The 16,227-nt window shown below is 56.9% G+C and overlaps 1 protein-coding gene across 2 annotated transcripts in view; it reads left to right on the top strand.

Annotated features, from left to right (window-relative positions):
• Nucleotides 1-1,532: 1,532 nt before the first annotated feature.
• TRPM2 (transient receptor potential cation channel subfamily M member 2) overlaps nt 1,533-16,227 on the top strand; it is a 43,114-nt gene continuing 28,419 nt past the window's right edge. The window contains exons 1-8 of one of the 2 annotated variants that reach the window (XM_089910113.1): nt 1,533-1,749; nt 2,521-2,609; nt 6,154-6,322; nt 7,541-7,721; nt 8,268-8,434; nt 10,006-10,186; nt 11,220-11,281; nt 12,348-12,548. In XM_089910113.1, coding sequence (XP_089766239.1) covers nt 1,576-1,749; nt 2,521-2,609; nt 6,154-6,322; nt 7,541-7,721; nt 8,268-8,434; nt 10,006-10,186; nt 11,220-11,281; nt 12,348-12,548 — 1,224 coding nt within the window. In that variant the 5' untranslated portion in view covers nt 1,533-1,575. The remainder of the gene's footprint in view (nt 1,750-2,520; nt 2,610-6,153; nt 6,323-7,540; nt 7,722-8,267; nt 8,435-10,005; nt 10,187-11,219; nt 11,282-12,347; nt 12,549-16,227) is intronic. The other variant, XM_089910114.1, reaches the window with a different exon arrangement.

Genomic DNA, 16,227 nt, shown 5'->3' with positions numbered 1-16,227 from the left:
GGGGGCTGCCTCCCTGGATGACACCCTGGGGCGATAGGGGGTGACATGATGGGATATCATCATGGGCATCGTGGCTCCAGGGAAGGCCTGTGGGGTTCACACACATTTGTTTTTCCTGTTTGTAAACTGAGGAAAATGATCGGGCTGCTTACGGAGGTCTCAGTGACGGAGACCAGGTCAGAGCTGGAGCAAAGGATTTGAGGAAATGAGATCTGTTCTATTTGGAGGACCTGTGTGATGGAGTGCAGAGCCGTGCCACTCCCTGAAACCAGCTCTGTGGGCAGTGGGGGCTTTTTTCCTTTTTGGAAAACAAAAGAAGTGGATCCTGGGACTTCCCTGGTGGTGCAGTGGTTAAGACTCTGCACTCCCAATGCAGGGGACCCAGGTTCGATCCCTGGTCAGGGAACTAGATCCCACATGCATGCTGAAACTAACGAGCCAGCGAGCCACAACTAAGACCTTGCACAACCAAAACAAACAAAAAAAAAGTGACCCATGTCTGGAAACAGGAGGATGGGACCCCAGCGTGAGCACCACGTGTGATGACTGGGGGGTTTCCTGGGCACCACCGGGCACACAAGGAGTGGTGGCGGGGGGATGGCGCTCTTTCTCTGGCCCTTCCCAGTGACCTGAGGTTATGAGTGGGTGGCTGGGCCCCAGGGATGCGCATGTGCCTCCAGACTGCCCAGGGCCCGATGGGGCTAGAGCTTGGGCAGCCAGGAAAACGTACAGACCGGCGAGCAGATGGGGCCCTGCATGAGGACACATCTGACTCGTTTCCCCCGGTCCACTGCAGCAGCCCCCATGGCCTGCTTCTGACCTCGGGTGGCCGTGGGGTGTGGCAGCTTGAAGCGGGATCTCAGTTCCTTGACTGGGAATTGAACCTGGGCCAAGGTGGTGAGTGTGCCGAGCCCTAACTGCCAGACCACCGGGGGCTAGTGGCTAGTGTCAGAACCCTGGTTCCTGTCTGCTTTGAAGAAGGAACTCAGCAGACAGAAAGTACTGAGAGAAGTAAAGGGCTTATGAAGAACAGAAGATAGACACACGCGTGGGCCCAGAGAGTCACGTGCAATGGGGTGGCTTAGATCCCTTATATGGGGGCCGTTTTCCAGGTCTTTGTTTTCCTCTGGCCAATCAACTTGCTTTGTTCCCATATCTGGTCTGACTCGGGGCCCTTCCCTGTGTGCGCACGCATCTTCTAGCCAAGATGGCTTCCAGTGCGAGGGTCTCTGGGAGGTTGACAGGACATATTAGGGGCTAATGCCCTCTCCCTTTCTGACCCCTGAGGAACTTTTCTGTGCATGTGCGGTTGGGGAGGTCTCCTTGATCTCAAGAACGAAAACCATGGTCGTCTTATCTTTTTACTGCATCAGCGCTTAGCTCCCCTCTGCTTCTGCTGTTAAGTTTTCCTTGAAATGTCTAATGGCTCAGACTGATAAGCTCCAGCTGCTCAGCCTGGGTCCCGTCTACCTCCTACCTCACTTCCAGGCCCCTCAGCCTTGCAGGCTAGAGAAAAGCCCATTCTGAGGGAGCAGGACAGAGCCTGCTCTGCGGAGCCAAGGTGGGGCTGTCAGGATGGAGCCGGCGATGCTGAGGCGTCGGGATGGAGCCGGCTCCAGGCAGGAGGACGGCTTCGGGGTGCAGCCCAGGAGGGTGGCTGACCTGGGCATGGTCCCCAACCTCCGGCAAAGCAACAGCAGCCTCTGCAGGAGCAGGAGGTCGCAGTACCCCTTCGGCAACTGTGAAAAGGTAGGTCTGGGGGTCGCCGGGTCTGCCAGGGCCCTGGTGGGGTACAGTGAACACCCAGGGAGGGCAGAGGCCCAGCTGAGCTGGGGGCTCCAGCCCAGAAAGGCCCTTTAGCGGAGGGGACTTGGAGAGAGCGCTGGGTGGCTGGGTCTGTGCCCGGGGACTGTTCCTGTCCTTGGTCTCCTTGGGAAAGTGTTGGGTAGGCACTAGGGTCCCGGGCCGCCCTCACAGAAAGCCCTCCACCCACATCACTGTGCAGTGACTGCATGTCCTCTCCCAACAGGGAAGGTCCCGGGCTGGCTTCACGGAAAGCCCCGGCAGGCCTGTGTTGGAGACACTTGAATGTCACAGCCCCTGGTCGGGTGGGAGGAGGGTGTCTCACGTCTCAGCCCGCAGTCCCACGACACATAGGCAGGTATCCTGACACTCACTGGCCACCTTTGCACCACATCACGCTGTTCCTGAGGAAGGGCACAACCCGGAAGCACAGTGCTTCCCAGTTTATAGGCAACATTGACCTGTAAACTGTAAAGGGCTGTGAACATTCCCTGGGGCCCAGGAGGAAGCGATTCCTCAGGCTCACTCTTCCCTCCCTGATCTGCTCCTGAGGGCCTCCAGCAGGTGATGGGGAGAACTCGGTCTCCCATCTCTGAAGAAAGACCCCTGAAGTGTGCCAGGGCGCACAGGCGGGTCTGAGTGAGGTGTGGGATGGGGTCTTTGGAAGAGTGTTGATTTGACTGTCTCAGGATCTCAAAGTGCCCTTTTCACCCTCAGCAAGGAAACCTTAGTTCATGGATTCCTGAGAATATCAAGAAGAAAGAATGCATGTACTTTGTGGAAAGCTCCAGACTGTCCGATGCTGGGTGAGTGGCTTGTTCTGTGTTTACGGCCCCTTCCCTGTTGCCACGTGGAATGGCTGATCAGAGCAGGGCCGACCGGGGGGCCTCAGTGGGGGACAGTCCCTGTGTCTGTACCGGCCTGGGATGCTCGGAGTGTTTCCACGTACCCCACAAGCAGGGTTGATTCGTGCTTGCATTTCCCCTCCGGACACACCCTCGTCTGCGCTATGCCACAAATGGGCCTCGCTCTTTCTTACTTCCACTCCTTTGTCACCTGGTGACGCTGCCTCTGCCACGGAGCCCTCCCTGACCACACCCTGGGATGTAACCTCTCTCCCCCACTACACTCCATGTTTCTCTTTTATGCCAGTTGCCGATGGCACTGCAATCGTGTGGCTTTGTGGTCCTCTCTGAGCTCTGACCGTGTCTGAGTTACTTTATTACTTCCCTGCTGGACAGATGGCCAGCATCCAGCTCAGACTGTGAATAGTACAGGGAGGAAGGGTGTCCTCTGCGGGGATGATAGAAGAGGACGATGATCTGGAACCAGACGTGCATGATCACCGACGGTGATGCTGTTCCTGGGGTCCTGGGATGTGCCCAGGGTGTGATCACAAAAAGTGCCCCGTTTGGGAGTTCACTCCGCAGCTTGGCTCCGTTTCAGACGAGAGCCCTCCTTTCTCCCCGGGGGGTGGTAGGGGCGGACCCTCGCGTCAGAGAAAGTGGCCACCGTGCTCCAGATGATGGCCTCAAGGCTGGCAACCTCTAACGTACTTGGTGGTAATCAGAGTTCAAGTTCACACCGATTATCCCGACAGTATGTAGAGAGTGCTTTGCACTGAGGTCTCCAGTTTTAGTTTTTAAAAATAGGTTTCGGGCTTCCCTGGTGGCGCAGTGGTTGAGAGTCTGCCTGCCGATGCAGGGGACACGGGTTCGTGCCCCGGTCCGGGAAGATCCCACATGCCGCGGAGCAGCTGGGCCCGTGAGCCATGGCCGCTGAGCCTGCGCGTCTGGAGCCTGTGCTCCGCAACGGGAGAGGCCACAGCAGTGAGAGGCCTGCATACCGCAAAAAAAAAAAAAAAGAGAGAGGAGGGAAAGGGTCTGTTCTAGGCTAACTGTTAGAACCTATGAGAAAGTTTTGGGTAGCCTTGCGCCAAGCTGGAGCGTGAACTCCCACATGGGGCACTTTTTGTGATCACACCCTGGGCACATCCCAGGACCCCAGGAACAGCGTCACCGTCGGTGATCATGCACGTCTGGTTCCAGATCATCATAAAAGTGGTCCTCGCCCTGACCCTCTTTCCCACCTCGGACCCAGCTCTCTCCTCCGTAAATGGAGGAGCTTACACGAGGTGCTCAGAGAGAGCCCTGTGAGTCTGCGAGTGACTTGAGTCCCTAGGGGTCGTAGAGGAAGGTGTACGGGGCGTGCTGGGAGTTCCTTATGGCTGGCCCTGTGCTCCCAGCCCTGGGGGCCCCGGCCTAAGCAGTGGGACCAGGGGTAGCCAGGGACGTGCCTTGTGGATGGAGAAAGGGCACCCAAGTGAGCCCAGGAGACTGAGGTACAGGGTGGGCCATGGCTGTCTTAACCCGTCCTTGGTTCTCTGCATGGTTAGTTAACCTACACGAATTTTATAAATTATTTCCCATCTAGAACCTCATTTGGCCCTCACAAGTTTTGCAAGCTTGAGGTCAGACAGTGTATTATTTTTCCCATTTAATGATTGAGAAGTTGAGAGTCAGAAGCCCCTACGGACAAGCACTCCATAAGCAGCAGGGAAACTTGTTTTCTCTCTCTGAGTCCAGTTGTGTTTCCCCCATGTCATCGGCTCAGGTTTCACCTGCTTTGGGACTTTTTTGGTTTGCTCTCATCTATATCTAGTCTTCCAGGTCACTTGTTACTAGCAAAAGCAGGACTCTAAAAAAATGTGTAGGTTTCCGATTAAACAAGCTATAAAGAACACGGTTGCTGTCTTCTTTCTCTCCTGCAACCCCAAAGAATAGCCGTAAAGGAATAAAACGATTTCAACCCATGAAGACAAGGCAAGAGAGGAGGTGACAGTTGAAAAGGGGTAGCCGGGCGTTCTCTTTGGGGGACCACGTGTATCGTGCTAGCCCTGTGTCCAGAAGTTTCTGCTTGGAGCCTGCACTGTGTGCTTTTTAAACGTTTTTATTTTGAAATAACTATATATTTATAGGAAGTTGCAAAGATACTACAGGTAGATCCCATGGTTCCACCAGTGGTTACACGGTCACCTCCTCTTCCCCACCATCTGTAACCCCTGGCAACCACTCATCTGCTCTCATCCCTATAACTGCTTCCTTTCCAGAATGTCATATAAATGGAGCCATACACAGTGTGATCTGTTGAGATTGGCTTTTTTCACTCAGCGGGATGCCTTTGACATCCATTCGAGTGGTGTGTGTTGATAGTTGCCTTCTGTCTGCTGCCGAGGAGCAAAGTGGCCACCATCACAATATTTGTAGTGAGGTTTTTGTGGACGGCAAATGTTGGGTCTTATTATTTTTTTTACCTGCTCTGCCAGTCTCTGTTTTTTTTTTGATCAGTGTATTTAGAATGTTACATTTAATGTGACTGTTGATATATTAGGACTTAAATCTGCCACTGTATTTTCTTGTTTACATTTCTCTCTGTTTTTCTTTTCCTGCCTTTCTGTGAGTTACTTGAATCATTCTTAGAGTTCCATTTTGATTTATCTATGCTGTTTTTGACCGTATCTCTTTGCATAGCTGTTTTTTTTTTAGTGGTTGTTCCAGGTATTACGTTATATATCCACAACTCATCGCGTGTTACTGACATCTACTTACCTACTGATGTATCCAAAACTCATCAGAGTGTCCTGGTGTTGACATTTACCAAGTTGAATGAAGTGTAGAAACAGTCCCACCTTGTACAACACGTTGCCCTTCCCCGTTTATAATATAATTATTTACAAAATTTCGTCCGCAGGCACTGAGAATTATGTTAGATCATGGCGCAATTTTTCTCCAACCATCACACGTACTTCAGAAAATTCAAGAGGAGGAAAATGTGCTAGATTCACCCATACTTTTATTCTTTCCATTGCTCTTTCTTCCTTTTTAATATTCCAAAATTCCTTCTTTTAACGTTTTGTTTCTGTTTAGAGACCCTTCTCTAGCCAGCCTTTTTGGGGTAGTTCCCTGGTTTCCTTTCATCTGAGAATGTCCTGACGCCCCTTTCGTATGTGAAGGATAGTTGTGCTGGGTGTAGAATTCTGGGTTGGTAGCTTTTGTCTTTTGAAAAATGTCGTGTCACTTCTTTCTGGCACTTGTTTCTGGCTCTGATTCAAAGTCGGTTGTTGGAATTATTTTCCCCTAATAGGTAAGGTGTCATTTCCAACTTGCAAGATTTTTGTCTTTGTCTTTAGTTTTTAGAAGTTTGACGATTGTGTGTCTCCACCGGCTCTCGGCTGGGGCGCCTTGTTCGCCCTGCTGGGCCGCCAGTCCTGACCCCTCTGGGCCTCCTCTGACACCCGCAGTGGGGCGGGGGCAGGCGCCGGTCACCCCTGGTGACCGAGTGGCTTTGCAGGAAGGTGGTGTGTGAGTGCGGCTACACGCGTGAACAGCACTTGGAGGAGGCCACCAGGCCCCACGCCTTCCAGGGCAAGGAGTGGGACCCGAAAAAGCACGTCCAGGAGATGCCAACAGACGCCTTTGGTGACATCGTCTTCACGGGCTTGGGCCAGAAGGTGGGAAAGGTTGGTTTCCATGGTGACTCCGTTGCTCTTACTGTGGACCAGAGCCCACTGTGGGTGACCGAGGTGGCTGGGACTCCCTGGGGTAGGAGTGGGAGGCTGGCAGAAACCTGGGGCAGAGCCCACCTGCCCAGCACTGAGGGCCGAGTGGGTGGGGCTCGCATGGCGAACGGGAGACACGCGGTGCCCTCAGGGAGCAGGCAGGGCCACTGCTGGTGCTCTGCAGGGTGTGGGCAGGGTGGCCCGGATGGCTTTTGTCACTGCCAGGAGGGAGTGGGCGGGGGGGGGAGGGAGGGCAGTGGGGAGGACCTCGAGGACGGGGTGAGACCCAGGAGCAGAGGCGAGAGTGCTGCTAGCGGGGGGCGGGGTCCCAGGCCCGCCCGGGAGCACGAGGGCAGGGAGGGCGGCAGCAGCCGGAGGCCCAGACCCCGCTGAGCTCCCAGCTGCTGCAGACTCAGAGGGATCGCTGGACCAGCAGTACCTCCAAGCAGAGTTTTGGACCCCACCCCAGACCTGCTGAATCGGAGGCCCAGCCACCCTGGTCTTAAGCAGCCTTCCGGAGGATTCCGTGGCAGCTCTTGGGCCGCACTGTCCTGGAGGGTCTGGTGTAACCACTTATTTCTGTGCTGGGGTTCTGGGACCTTGAACTTCTTGTTAGCCGGGTGTGACCTTTTCCCTCGACGACTCTGAGTCGCTGACGCTGCCCACTTGGCCCAAGAGGCTGAACAAGGAGGGTCGGGCTGGGGTGGGCACCAGCCCCAAGCCCTGCCCCTCGTGAGCCAGTGTCGGTGCAATGCCAGCCCCCCAGGCGCAGCTGGCTTAATCTGAGAGGGGCGTCCTCTGTGGAGCATTGGTGGGAGTGGGGAGGGGGAGGCGGTCTTCTGCAGCATGGGGGTGGGGCAGGTGGGCAGCAGCCGGTCAGACCCTGTGGAGGTGATGGCGGGCGTGGCCTTCCAGGGAGACTGGACTCGGGCATGGGGCTCAGGCCGGGGGTGCTCCCAAAACAGGGGCCAGGGGCTGGTCTCCTCTGGGCAGCCTCCCCCTTCCCTCAATCAGTGTCCTGCTTGGGTGCGGCCACTTTTACTCGCTGGGTCTGGACCCGGGTGTGAGCATCCACCCGCCCAGCTGGGACTCTCCAGACACTGCTGGTGCAGGACGGCTGGGCTCTGGGGCGGGGGTGGACGCTCACTGACCCTCTGGGGTCTTCTGACCTCCCCACAGTACGTCCGCCTGTCCCAGGACACGCCCTCCAGCCTGATTTACCACCTCATGACCCAGCACTGGGGCCTGGACGTCCCCAACCTTCTCATCTCCGTGACGGGCGGGGCCAAGGACTTCAACATGAAGCCCAGGCTGAAGAGCGTCTTCCGAAGAGGCCTGGTCAAGGTGGCCCAGACCACAGGTAGCACCGGGGCTGGAGGGCCCAGGGCCCAGACCACAGGAGGGGCTCAGGCCTGGGAGTGATGGGCGGGAGGGAGCGTCCCTGGGAGGCCACTTCGGGGCCTCGGGGGTCACCGAGGCCAGGCCCGGGCCGGGGGGTGTGTCCAGTCAGACTCACCCCGCCCTGTCCGCTGCTGTGCTTGGCTTGCGTGGCGGCCGATGCAGCTCTGGTTGGCTCTCCACTAGTGATGCTTTGAAATAGACACATTCAGAGGCAGTTCTGAGATGCCGTGCTGCCGAGAGCAGGACAGAGGGACGCAGCAGGGAGGTAGGGAGAGAGGGAAAGGCCTGCATTCAGCGACGGGGGTCCTGTCCTGTCCCCGCGCCCGCCTGAGCAACGCGGGGAACCGCGGCTCCCAGCTGCCGCAGGAGGACGTGATCGTGGCGGGGCTCCCCTGAGGCCCTGGTTTGGGGTAGAGGGTCTGCAGATGTGGGGCAGTAAGCACCGGAGATGCACAGGGCGTAGGCGTCGGACGTGTGCGTGGCAGGGCCCTCTGCTCCTTCCCAGGGGCCTGGATTATCACCGGGGGGTCCCACACGGGCGTGATGAAGCAGGTGGGAGAGGCGGTGCGGGTCTTCAGCCTGAGCAGCAGCTACAACGAAGGGGAAGTGGTCACCATCGGAATCGCCACGTGGGGCACCTTGCACAAGCGGGAGAGCCTTATCCACCCCGCGGTGAGCTGGTGGCTGCTCCCGGGGCGGGCGGGGGCGGGGCGCAGCAGGGAGGCTGAGGGGCGTGTAGGACCCTAGCGGGTGCTCAGCAAACAGGCCACCACCTGGGCAGCAGGGTGAACGCAGTGTGGAGGGGAGTGGCTGGACAGGGACACAGGAGACCCAGGCTCAAGCCCCCACGCCATGGACCCTGGTGACCCCAGGCGAGTAGCTACCTTGGTTGGATTCTGGTTTCCTCCCTTGAGATCATGGGATGGGTCCACACAAGAGTCTCTGGAGCCGCCACTGGTCGGGGGCTCCTCCTGACGCCTCCCTGATGAGAAATGGACTTTGCAGAAGGCGGTAGCTTGGCCGGGAGCACACAGCCAGTGAGCATCTGGGTTGTCAGATCCCAGGGCCTGGCCTTCTAGCCCAAGGATCGACAACACTCTGGTTCCCCTGCTGAAGACAGAGCCTTCCTGCGTCCGTTCACCTGGGTGCAGCCCTGAGAAGCGATTGCTTAAATGTGGGGATGTGAGTGGAAAAGATCATTCAATTCATTCAGTAAGATTTTGGAGGATGGTAGATGTGACATAATGAGCACATGTCCACCTAATTCATGGAGTCAGGAAAGTTTGGGGGAAACACTGGCCCCAAAGACAAGTCTCCTTGACTTGCTGAGGAGACGTTGTTATAACAGCCCGGTGAGGGGTGATTTATGAACAAGCCCTTGCCCTTCCCGGCCGGTGGCAGCATGCCTTCACTTCCTGGGGAAAGCATCCTCTGGAAGGTGATTCCTTGTGTCTGTCACAGACGCTTGTCATCAGGCCAGTCTGCCCCTCGGCCCTTGTCCTTTTGTGTCAGCGTCACAGATGTGCTTAGTGGAAGGGACCGGTTCTGTCTTGAATGCTTGTCATACGGAGTGGAAATCTGAGGCCACGGGAGACGGGCTGACTTCCAAGGTCACTCTGCACTTGTCTCCCCATTTCGAGTTCAGAAGACTTCTTGCGATACCACCTGCCATCCTCTGTGGACACCAGGGGCCGTGTGCGCGGGTCCGGCAGCCACCCCTCCTGGATCTGGGTCCTGGGGCTGCTGGGACAAATGACCACAGAGCTGGTGGCTTAAAGCAACAGAAATGTACTCTCTGACATTTCTGGACACCAGAACTCCAAGACCAGTACCACCCGGCCAAAATCGGGATGTCGGCAGGGCCAGGCTCCCCCAGAGACTGTGGGGGAGGAGCTATTCCCTGCCTCTTCCAGCTGCTGGTTTGTGGCCGCATCACTCCAGTCTCTGCCTCTTGGTCACACGGCCCCCTCCTCCTCCTCTGCACCCTCTTCTAAGGACACCTGTCATGGCATTTAGGACCCACCTGGATGATCCAGGTTAATCTTCCCAGGCTAAGACCCTTAGCCTCATCACATCCGCAAAGACCCTTTCTCCAAATGAGGGAACATTCACAGGTTCCAGGCATTAGAGCCTGATATCTTGCGGGGGTGGGGGGGTCACTTGTCCAGCCTGATGGAGCTCCTGTTCTTGGTGGGAAGGATGTAGAGCTTTCCGTCTGTCCGTGCCCACCTCTCCATCCCCAGGGCGGCTTCCCAGCTGAGTACATCATGGATGAGGACGGCCAAGGGCACTTGACCTGTCTGGACAGCAACCATTCCCACTTCATCCTTGTGGACGACGGGACCCATGGCCGCTACGGTGTCGAGATTCCCCTGAGGACGAAGCTAGAGAAGTTCATATCGGAGCAGACCAAGGAAAGGGGAGGTGAGCGAGGCACGCTTTCGAGGGTGCTCGGGGGGAGAGGGGAGCAGGCTGGTCTAGGTGTCTGGGGCTCTGCTGGCCGTGACCAGGACATTTGGCAGGTGGGGTGCTGGGGGGGCGTGGTCAGAACACACCTGGATGTCTGTACACTTGTTCAGGGGTTCATCTTCTTGCGTCCCTTTTAACCAGCAGAAGGAAAGTTCGGGCAGGCATTGAGGTCATAGCATCCTACCGTCACTTTACATCACAAACACGTCTCAGTTCAGAAATCAGAGCGTGCAGTAGTCAAAGCTTGGACCTTGACATCTCTTCCGTTGTGGGTGGGATGGGATGGATTCTGGGGTGTTGGGAGGTCAAATACACAGGATTTTGCACACGATTTGCAGGTTGGTTGGACACCTTTGAGCCGAGGTTTTCAAGCTTCTTTGCACATCAGGGGTCCCCAGGGTGTGGGTTCACCCCCAGGGTCTCTGATTCACAGGTCTGGGTAGTGAGGACTTTCATCTCCCAGTCCCCGGGGACACGGATGCTGCTGGCCTGGGGACCACACCTGGAGAACTTGTTTTGGCCAAGAGAAGCTGGGTGGGGAGTGTTGGGGGTGTGTGAGTGTGTGGGGACGGCGAGACCATGTGGGCTCTTGGAAAGAATGTTTGCTTCCCAGGGAAAGATGTTTCTAGAATCTTCACAAGCCCTCCTGGTTGCCAGGCTGGATGAAAGGCTGAGGGTGGGGCTGGCTGGCCAGAGGACGGAGTTGTGACGCCGTACTCCCGCGCCATGCGTGGTGCCCGCTGGCTTGACGTGTCCCCAGCCCTGCCCAGATTCGAGGCGCCACGGAAGGGCTGCAGGGAAAAACAGGCTGGTTGCGGTGGCCAGCCGGGCAGAGCGGACCAGCTGGGGGAGCCTTGGGTGCTGAGGCTGGTCTACAGCCCTCGCCTTCCCTCCACCCCAGAAAGGGACAGGAGTGCACTCGGTTAGGCTGCAGCTGGCAGGGGTGGGGGGCCCACGATCCTGAACTGGGCTCTGTGCTTCGTCCTAGGTGTGGCCATCAAAATCCCCATCGTCTGCGTGGTGCTGGAGGGGGGACCCGGCACACTGCACGTGAGTCCTGGCCTGGGGGGGCGGGGGTGTGCTCTTGGGGGTCAAGTCCTGCTGCGGGTGGGACGACTGCCCCAAGTGCTGTCACCAGCCCCGCAGGGGGGTCATCAGCAAGAGGGTACAGGGATCCTGTCCGCTGGGTGGGGGGGTCGGAGCCCCTTGAGTGGCCCTGCCGCAGGAGGGGTGCTCTGGCTTTGGCCCTGGGGCTTGACCTGCACAGAAGAAAGAGGGGATCCAGAGGGGCCTCGGGCAAGGGTGGGGCCCATGCCCCCCCCAGGACCCCCAGGCAGCCCATGGGGGGTTTCTGCAGCTCTGCACCCAGACTGCCGGGCGGGGTTCTCAAAGTACAGCCCTTGGCTGCCCCTCAGCCCTGTGGGACCAGCAGCTAGATGTAAAGCAGGATCCTCAGTGGCTTTGACATGCTGCCGTGGATCTTTGTTCAGAACCCACTCTCTGGCGTGGGATGGGCCTCCCTTGTGGAACGCGGGCCAATTTGACCTCTGCTGTAGTAACACACGACATTACAGCCTGCAGATTTGGGGCAAGAGCATGACGTTCTGTTCATGGGATCATCGAAAGTGTCTGTTGATCCTGGGGTCCCTGGGAGGATGGGATGCATCTGGTCCCCACTCCCACCATGGCTCTCCTGCAGCATCGCCCAGACAGGGCGTCCTTCTTGCTGGGGTAGATCCCCTTCCTCAGGTTGCTCACCCTGGGTCTCTGGGGGTCTCCCTCGATGTCCTGGTTAACGAGGGGGCGGAACTCTGGCAGTGCCCCTCCTTCTGGAGATGGTGCTTCCGTCCACACGTCAAAGGGTGGAAACGTCCAAACCTTCCGTGACAGTGGTGTTGAGTGATAGGCCTGAAGGAGGTGGTGTATCGGGTGTGTATCCCACGTACGTCAGGATTAGCCACTTTCCCCTCCGAGCAGTGGGATGCTACCAAGCAAATGCCTTCTGTAAACTTCGCAGTAGCCAGACATCAACTCTGTTTGAGCATCTCTGTATAAGAAGGTGTCCGTGCGGGTGTGGAGTCAGGTCCCGGGCTCACGGTCAGCCCCTGTGTTGCAGACCATCTACAATGCCATCACCAACGGCACCCCATGCGTGATCGTGGAGGGTTCGGGACGAGTGGCTGACGTCATTGCCCAGGTGGCCAGCCTGCCCATCTCCGAGATCACCATCTCCCTGATTCAGCAGAAGCTGGGCCTGTTCTTCCAGGAGATGTTCGAGACCTTCACCGAAAGCAGGATTGTAGAGTGGACCAAAAAGGTGAGGCACACGGGCGCATCAGTCACCAGGCGTGGACCTGCAGCCAGTAGGTTAGACGCTGTCAGCCTGGTAAGCGGGACCAGGGCACGCCAAAACCAGACACGGAGACCCCAGCGGGCCTGGGGCGGGCACGGGAGTGATCTGCAGAAGGTGGGGGGCTGTGAGCCCGGAAGGCAGTGGGCCCAGGGCAGGTGGGAAGCCCTCGGCTGAGGCAGCAGACTGTCCTCAAGGGAGGACATGCTCAGCCTCTAGCCTGCAGAACTCCGGGCCTGGGCTGGTACCGCAGGGCATGAGGACCCTGCTGCACTGGGCGGGCAGGAGGCTGGTGCTGAGGCCCCGGGGGAGGCAGAGGGGTGGGGAGCCCAGATTCCGGCAGAGGGGCGCTGCCAGGTGACAGCAGTGGGTGGCAGGGTCCGGCCCGGCCTCCAGGCCTGGTGACCTCAACGCCACTGGGGAGATTAATGGAGACCTTCTGGGGTCGGCAAGGTGGGCAGACGTGCCAGATGCGGGCCCATGCGTGGTTCCAGGAACCGTGTGGTGATCTGGGGGCTGCTTCACGTGCACCCTTAGATAGAGGCATCGGTGGCCGGACCCATCCTGGGACCAGTGTTCTGGGGGACCCCCCCCATCTCCAGGGGGTTTGGAGACTTGAGACGTGGGAGGGAGCTAGTTACGCCCAAAACGGGCATCCTTTCTGCCCTGTGGGCAGGAGGTACTGAGTGGAAGCACAGGGAGTTGGGGACATGACCCTGTGGTGACAAGTCCAGAGAGAGACCATCGGAAGGGCGGCCTCAGCTTTACTTCACGTGCCGGCCTGTCCTCTCTCTGTCTTTGTTTTGTAATACTTTTAGATTTGTGGAAAAGCAGCACAGGTAGTGGAGGGTTTCTGTCCGCCCTTCACCCAGCTCTACCGCTGTCAACATTCGATATAAGCCCGGTGCGTTTATCAGAACCTAGAAGTGAACTCTGGTTCATCCCTGTTGACCAAACTCAGGCAGTTCGGATGTCATGTTGATCTACTAGTGGCCTTTTGCTGTGCCGGAATCCGAACCATTAGCTTGGTCTCTTCATTGTCTTTTTTCTTTCTTTCTTTCTTTTGTTTTTTTTTTAAGTGTGACATTTTCTAACTAGCCCACCGGATTCCAAAGATTTTCTGGAACATCACCATATGAACTGGATGAAAGTGGGCTGCTCTGGTTGTGGGCTGGGCTGGGGGCTCTGGGGCCTCGCTTTCTGCCCATCCCGTCAGCTCCTGAGCCGTGAGCCTCGTGGGTGCTACCACCCCCAAGAGCTCTGGTTTGGTCCTTTCTCCTGACCCAGGGAGACCATGGCTGTTACGGCCCAGGACCATAATTGCCCTGCATTTCAGTATTTCTGCTTTAAAGAGCATTGGTATTTGCTCTTTCATAGCATCAGTGGGAGATAACACTGGTTACAGATGGGTGTAGACTTGGCTAGCATCCCTTATAGACGGGGTCCTCGGTGGACCGGGGGGAGAAATAGTGCAGGAACGTGCATACGGAAGTCTCTCCAGGTCCTGAAAAGAAGGAATTTCTCTCTCACATACTCCGAGGCTGTTTGGCTCAGTTGGGTGATCTGGGGCACTTGGAATGGACCTCAGAATTGGCCATCTCCCCAGTCCGGATTTCAGGGGCCCTGGTGAGCTCTGCAGAGGGACCCTAACCCATGGCCATGGCCCCAGCCTCCAAGGGGGGTAGGTGTGAAGGAGAGCGCTGGCTGAGCCCTGATCACCCACGAAGCCCTTGGCCGGCGGAGAACCCCCGCACCTGAGGCCCCTGTGGTCCTGCCAACCCTGCTGTCTGGCCGCACTCTGGGACCCAGGGGCAGGGGCTCACCCGTCCCGAGGTCACCTGACCTCTGTTTCCTGGCAGGATCCTTTGTGGGATGGGGGCAGTCAGTGCCTCTCTGACCCTCAGTTTCCCCAACAAGTTGGGGCTGACAAAGCAGTCAGGGTTTGTGACTTTCATCCAGCTCCGTGGATGCTAAAGCCAGGCTGTAAAAACTCATGGAAATTCAGTTTTAAGTGCCTGACACGTGCTTTTCAGGGCACGTCTGTGGAGCAGCTTAGCTCCCACCGCGTCCAGTTTCAGGCCATGTGGACGGTCTGTGCCCAGCAGCCAAAGACCATGGGGAGGGCTGGGACCCTGGATGGGGGCTGGGGAGGGGGAGGGCAGCGGGCCTGCTCCGAGGGGAACCAGGCGGTTTTTGTAGGCGGCACAGTGACCCTGCTCTTGTCTGTCTTATTGTGGCCTCAGAGGACCTCTTTAGAAGCCAATGTTCTGGGAGATTGTTTTTGCTGTTGGCGTCAGTTCGGCTGCCAACGGACATGGTGGGGATTGGCTGGCCGGCTCTGTGGCCTTTCCTCAGTTAGTCTGTAAATTATTCAGGCAATTCTCAGAAGTGGATCTAACCTGCCAAGGTTTAAAGGGGCCTGTGTTTTCAATCCCTTGCCAAGTAGAGGCCTTAAAGTGGTGTTTCATACACACCAGTCTCAAGCCAGGGGGTTGCCCTCAGTGGTTGTTCTCGTTCAGTGGGGAGAGGACCCCCAGAGCCGTGATTGCTGATTCACTCCACAAACCTCAGGGCTGGTCTGCTCCATGGCAGGTACTTGGGTGTGGCCCTTGGCGGATGTGGACATCTGCCATGGGGGTCTCATTGCCAGCCCGTGGCCAGCACCACATAGCTGGGGTCGGAGGAGTTGCTGGCCCTCTCTCAGCAATCCCATTTTCTTATCTGCAAAATAGGGGTAATTGGTACTTAAACTCAGAGGATGGAACAAGGTCACCTGGGAGAGTGCTAAGTGGTTGGTCGGCACATACACACTGACAGTAGCTACTTCATCCTGTGAATCAAAGCAAGGGTTAAATCCCGGAGCGATTTCAGCTGGAAGATGGAATTGGGGTTGGGGAGAGAGGCCAGGGGTATTTTGGAGTTGACATGAAAGCTGCACCCCGAGGGGTTAGGGAGGTTGGGGTCTTAGAGGTGGAGGTGGGGTGTGCAAGGGGCCCTCTAGGTGGGAGCGGTCTGTACAGAGGCGGGAGCTGCACGGCCAGGCTGCAAAAGGAGGTGGGAAGGCAGGCGGGGCGGCCGGGAGCTGGGGTAAGAGCCTGAAGCTTTGGGGGTGTGGGGAACTAGTGGATGGCTCCCCCCGGTCTCAGGGTGAAGGGTTCAAGGCAGGGCAGCTACTGGTGGCAGACACGGCAGCTGAGAGATGATAGATATGATAGGTGATAGCTAGATAGACAGGTGATAGGCAATAGATGGTAGGTAGATAGATAAAATAGATAATAGAAAGATAGATAATAGATACATAATGGATAGATAGATAGATAGATAGATAGATAGATAGATAGATAGATAGATTGGAAGGGTGGGTAGGTAGCTAGGTGTATAGATAAGTAGGTAGATAGATACATAGGTAGGTGGGGTGACTAGCTAAATAGATACACAGGGTGGGTAGGTAGATATATAGAAGGGTAGGTAGGTAGGTAGGGTAGGTAAGTAGGTAGACAAGTGGGTAGGGTGAACAGATAGGTACATAGATACATACACACACATACCTACCTACATACATGCATACACACACAGACTGATGGATAGCTAGCTAGGTAGGTAGATGATTGGATGGACGAGTGGATGGACGGAAGGACGGACAGGT

Source organism: Delphinapterus leucas, chromosome 4 (assembly GCF_059928025.1).
Source record: "Delphinapterus leucas isolate spDelLeu-1000000601 "Yukka" chromosome 4, BTC_Dleu_Yukka2, whole genome shotgun sequence".
In the NCBI taxonomy this organism is placed as follows: domain Eukaryota; kingdom Metazoa; phylum Chordata; class Mammalia; order Artiodactyla; family Monodontidae; genus Delphinapterus; species Delphinapterus leucas.
Note: the sequence above shows the minus strand (reverse complement) of the source record. Positions and strands in the feature narration are given on the sequence as shown.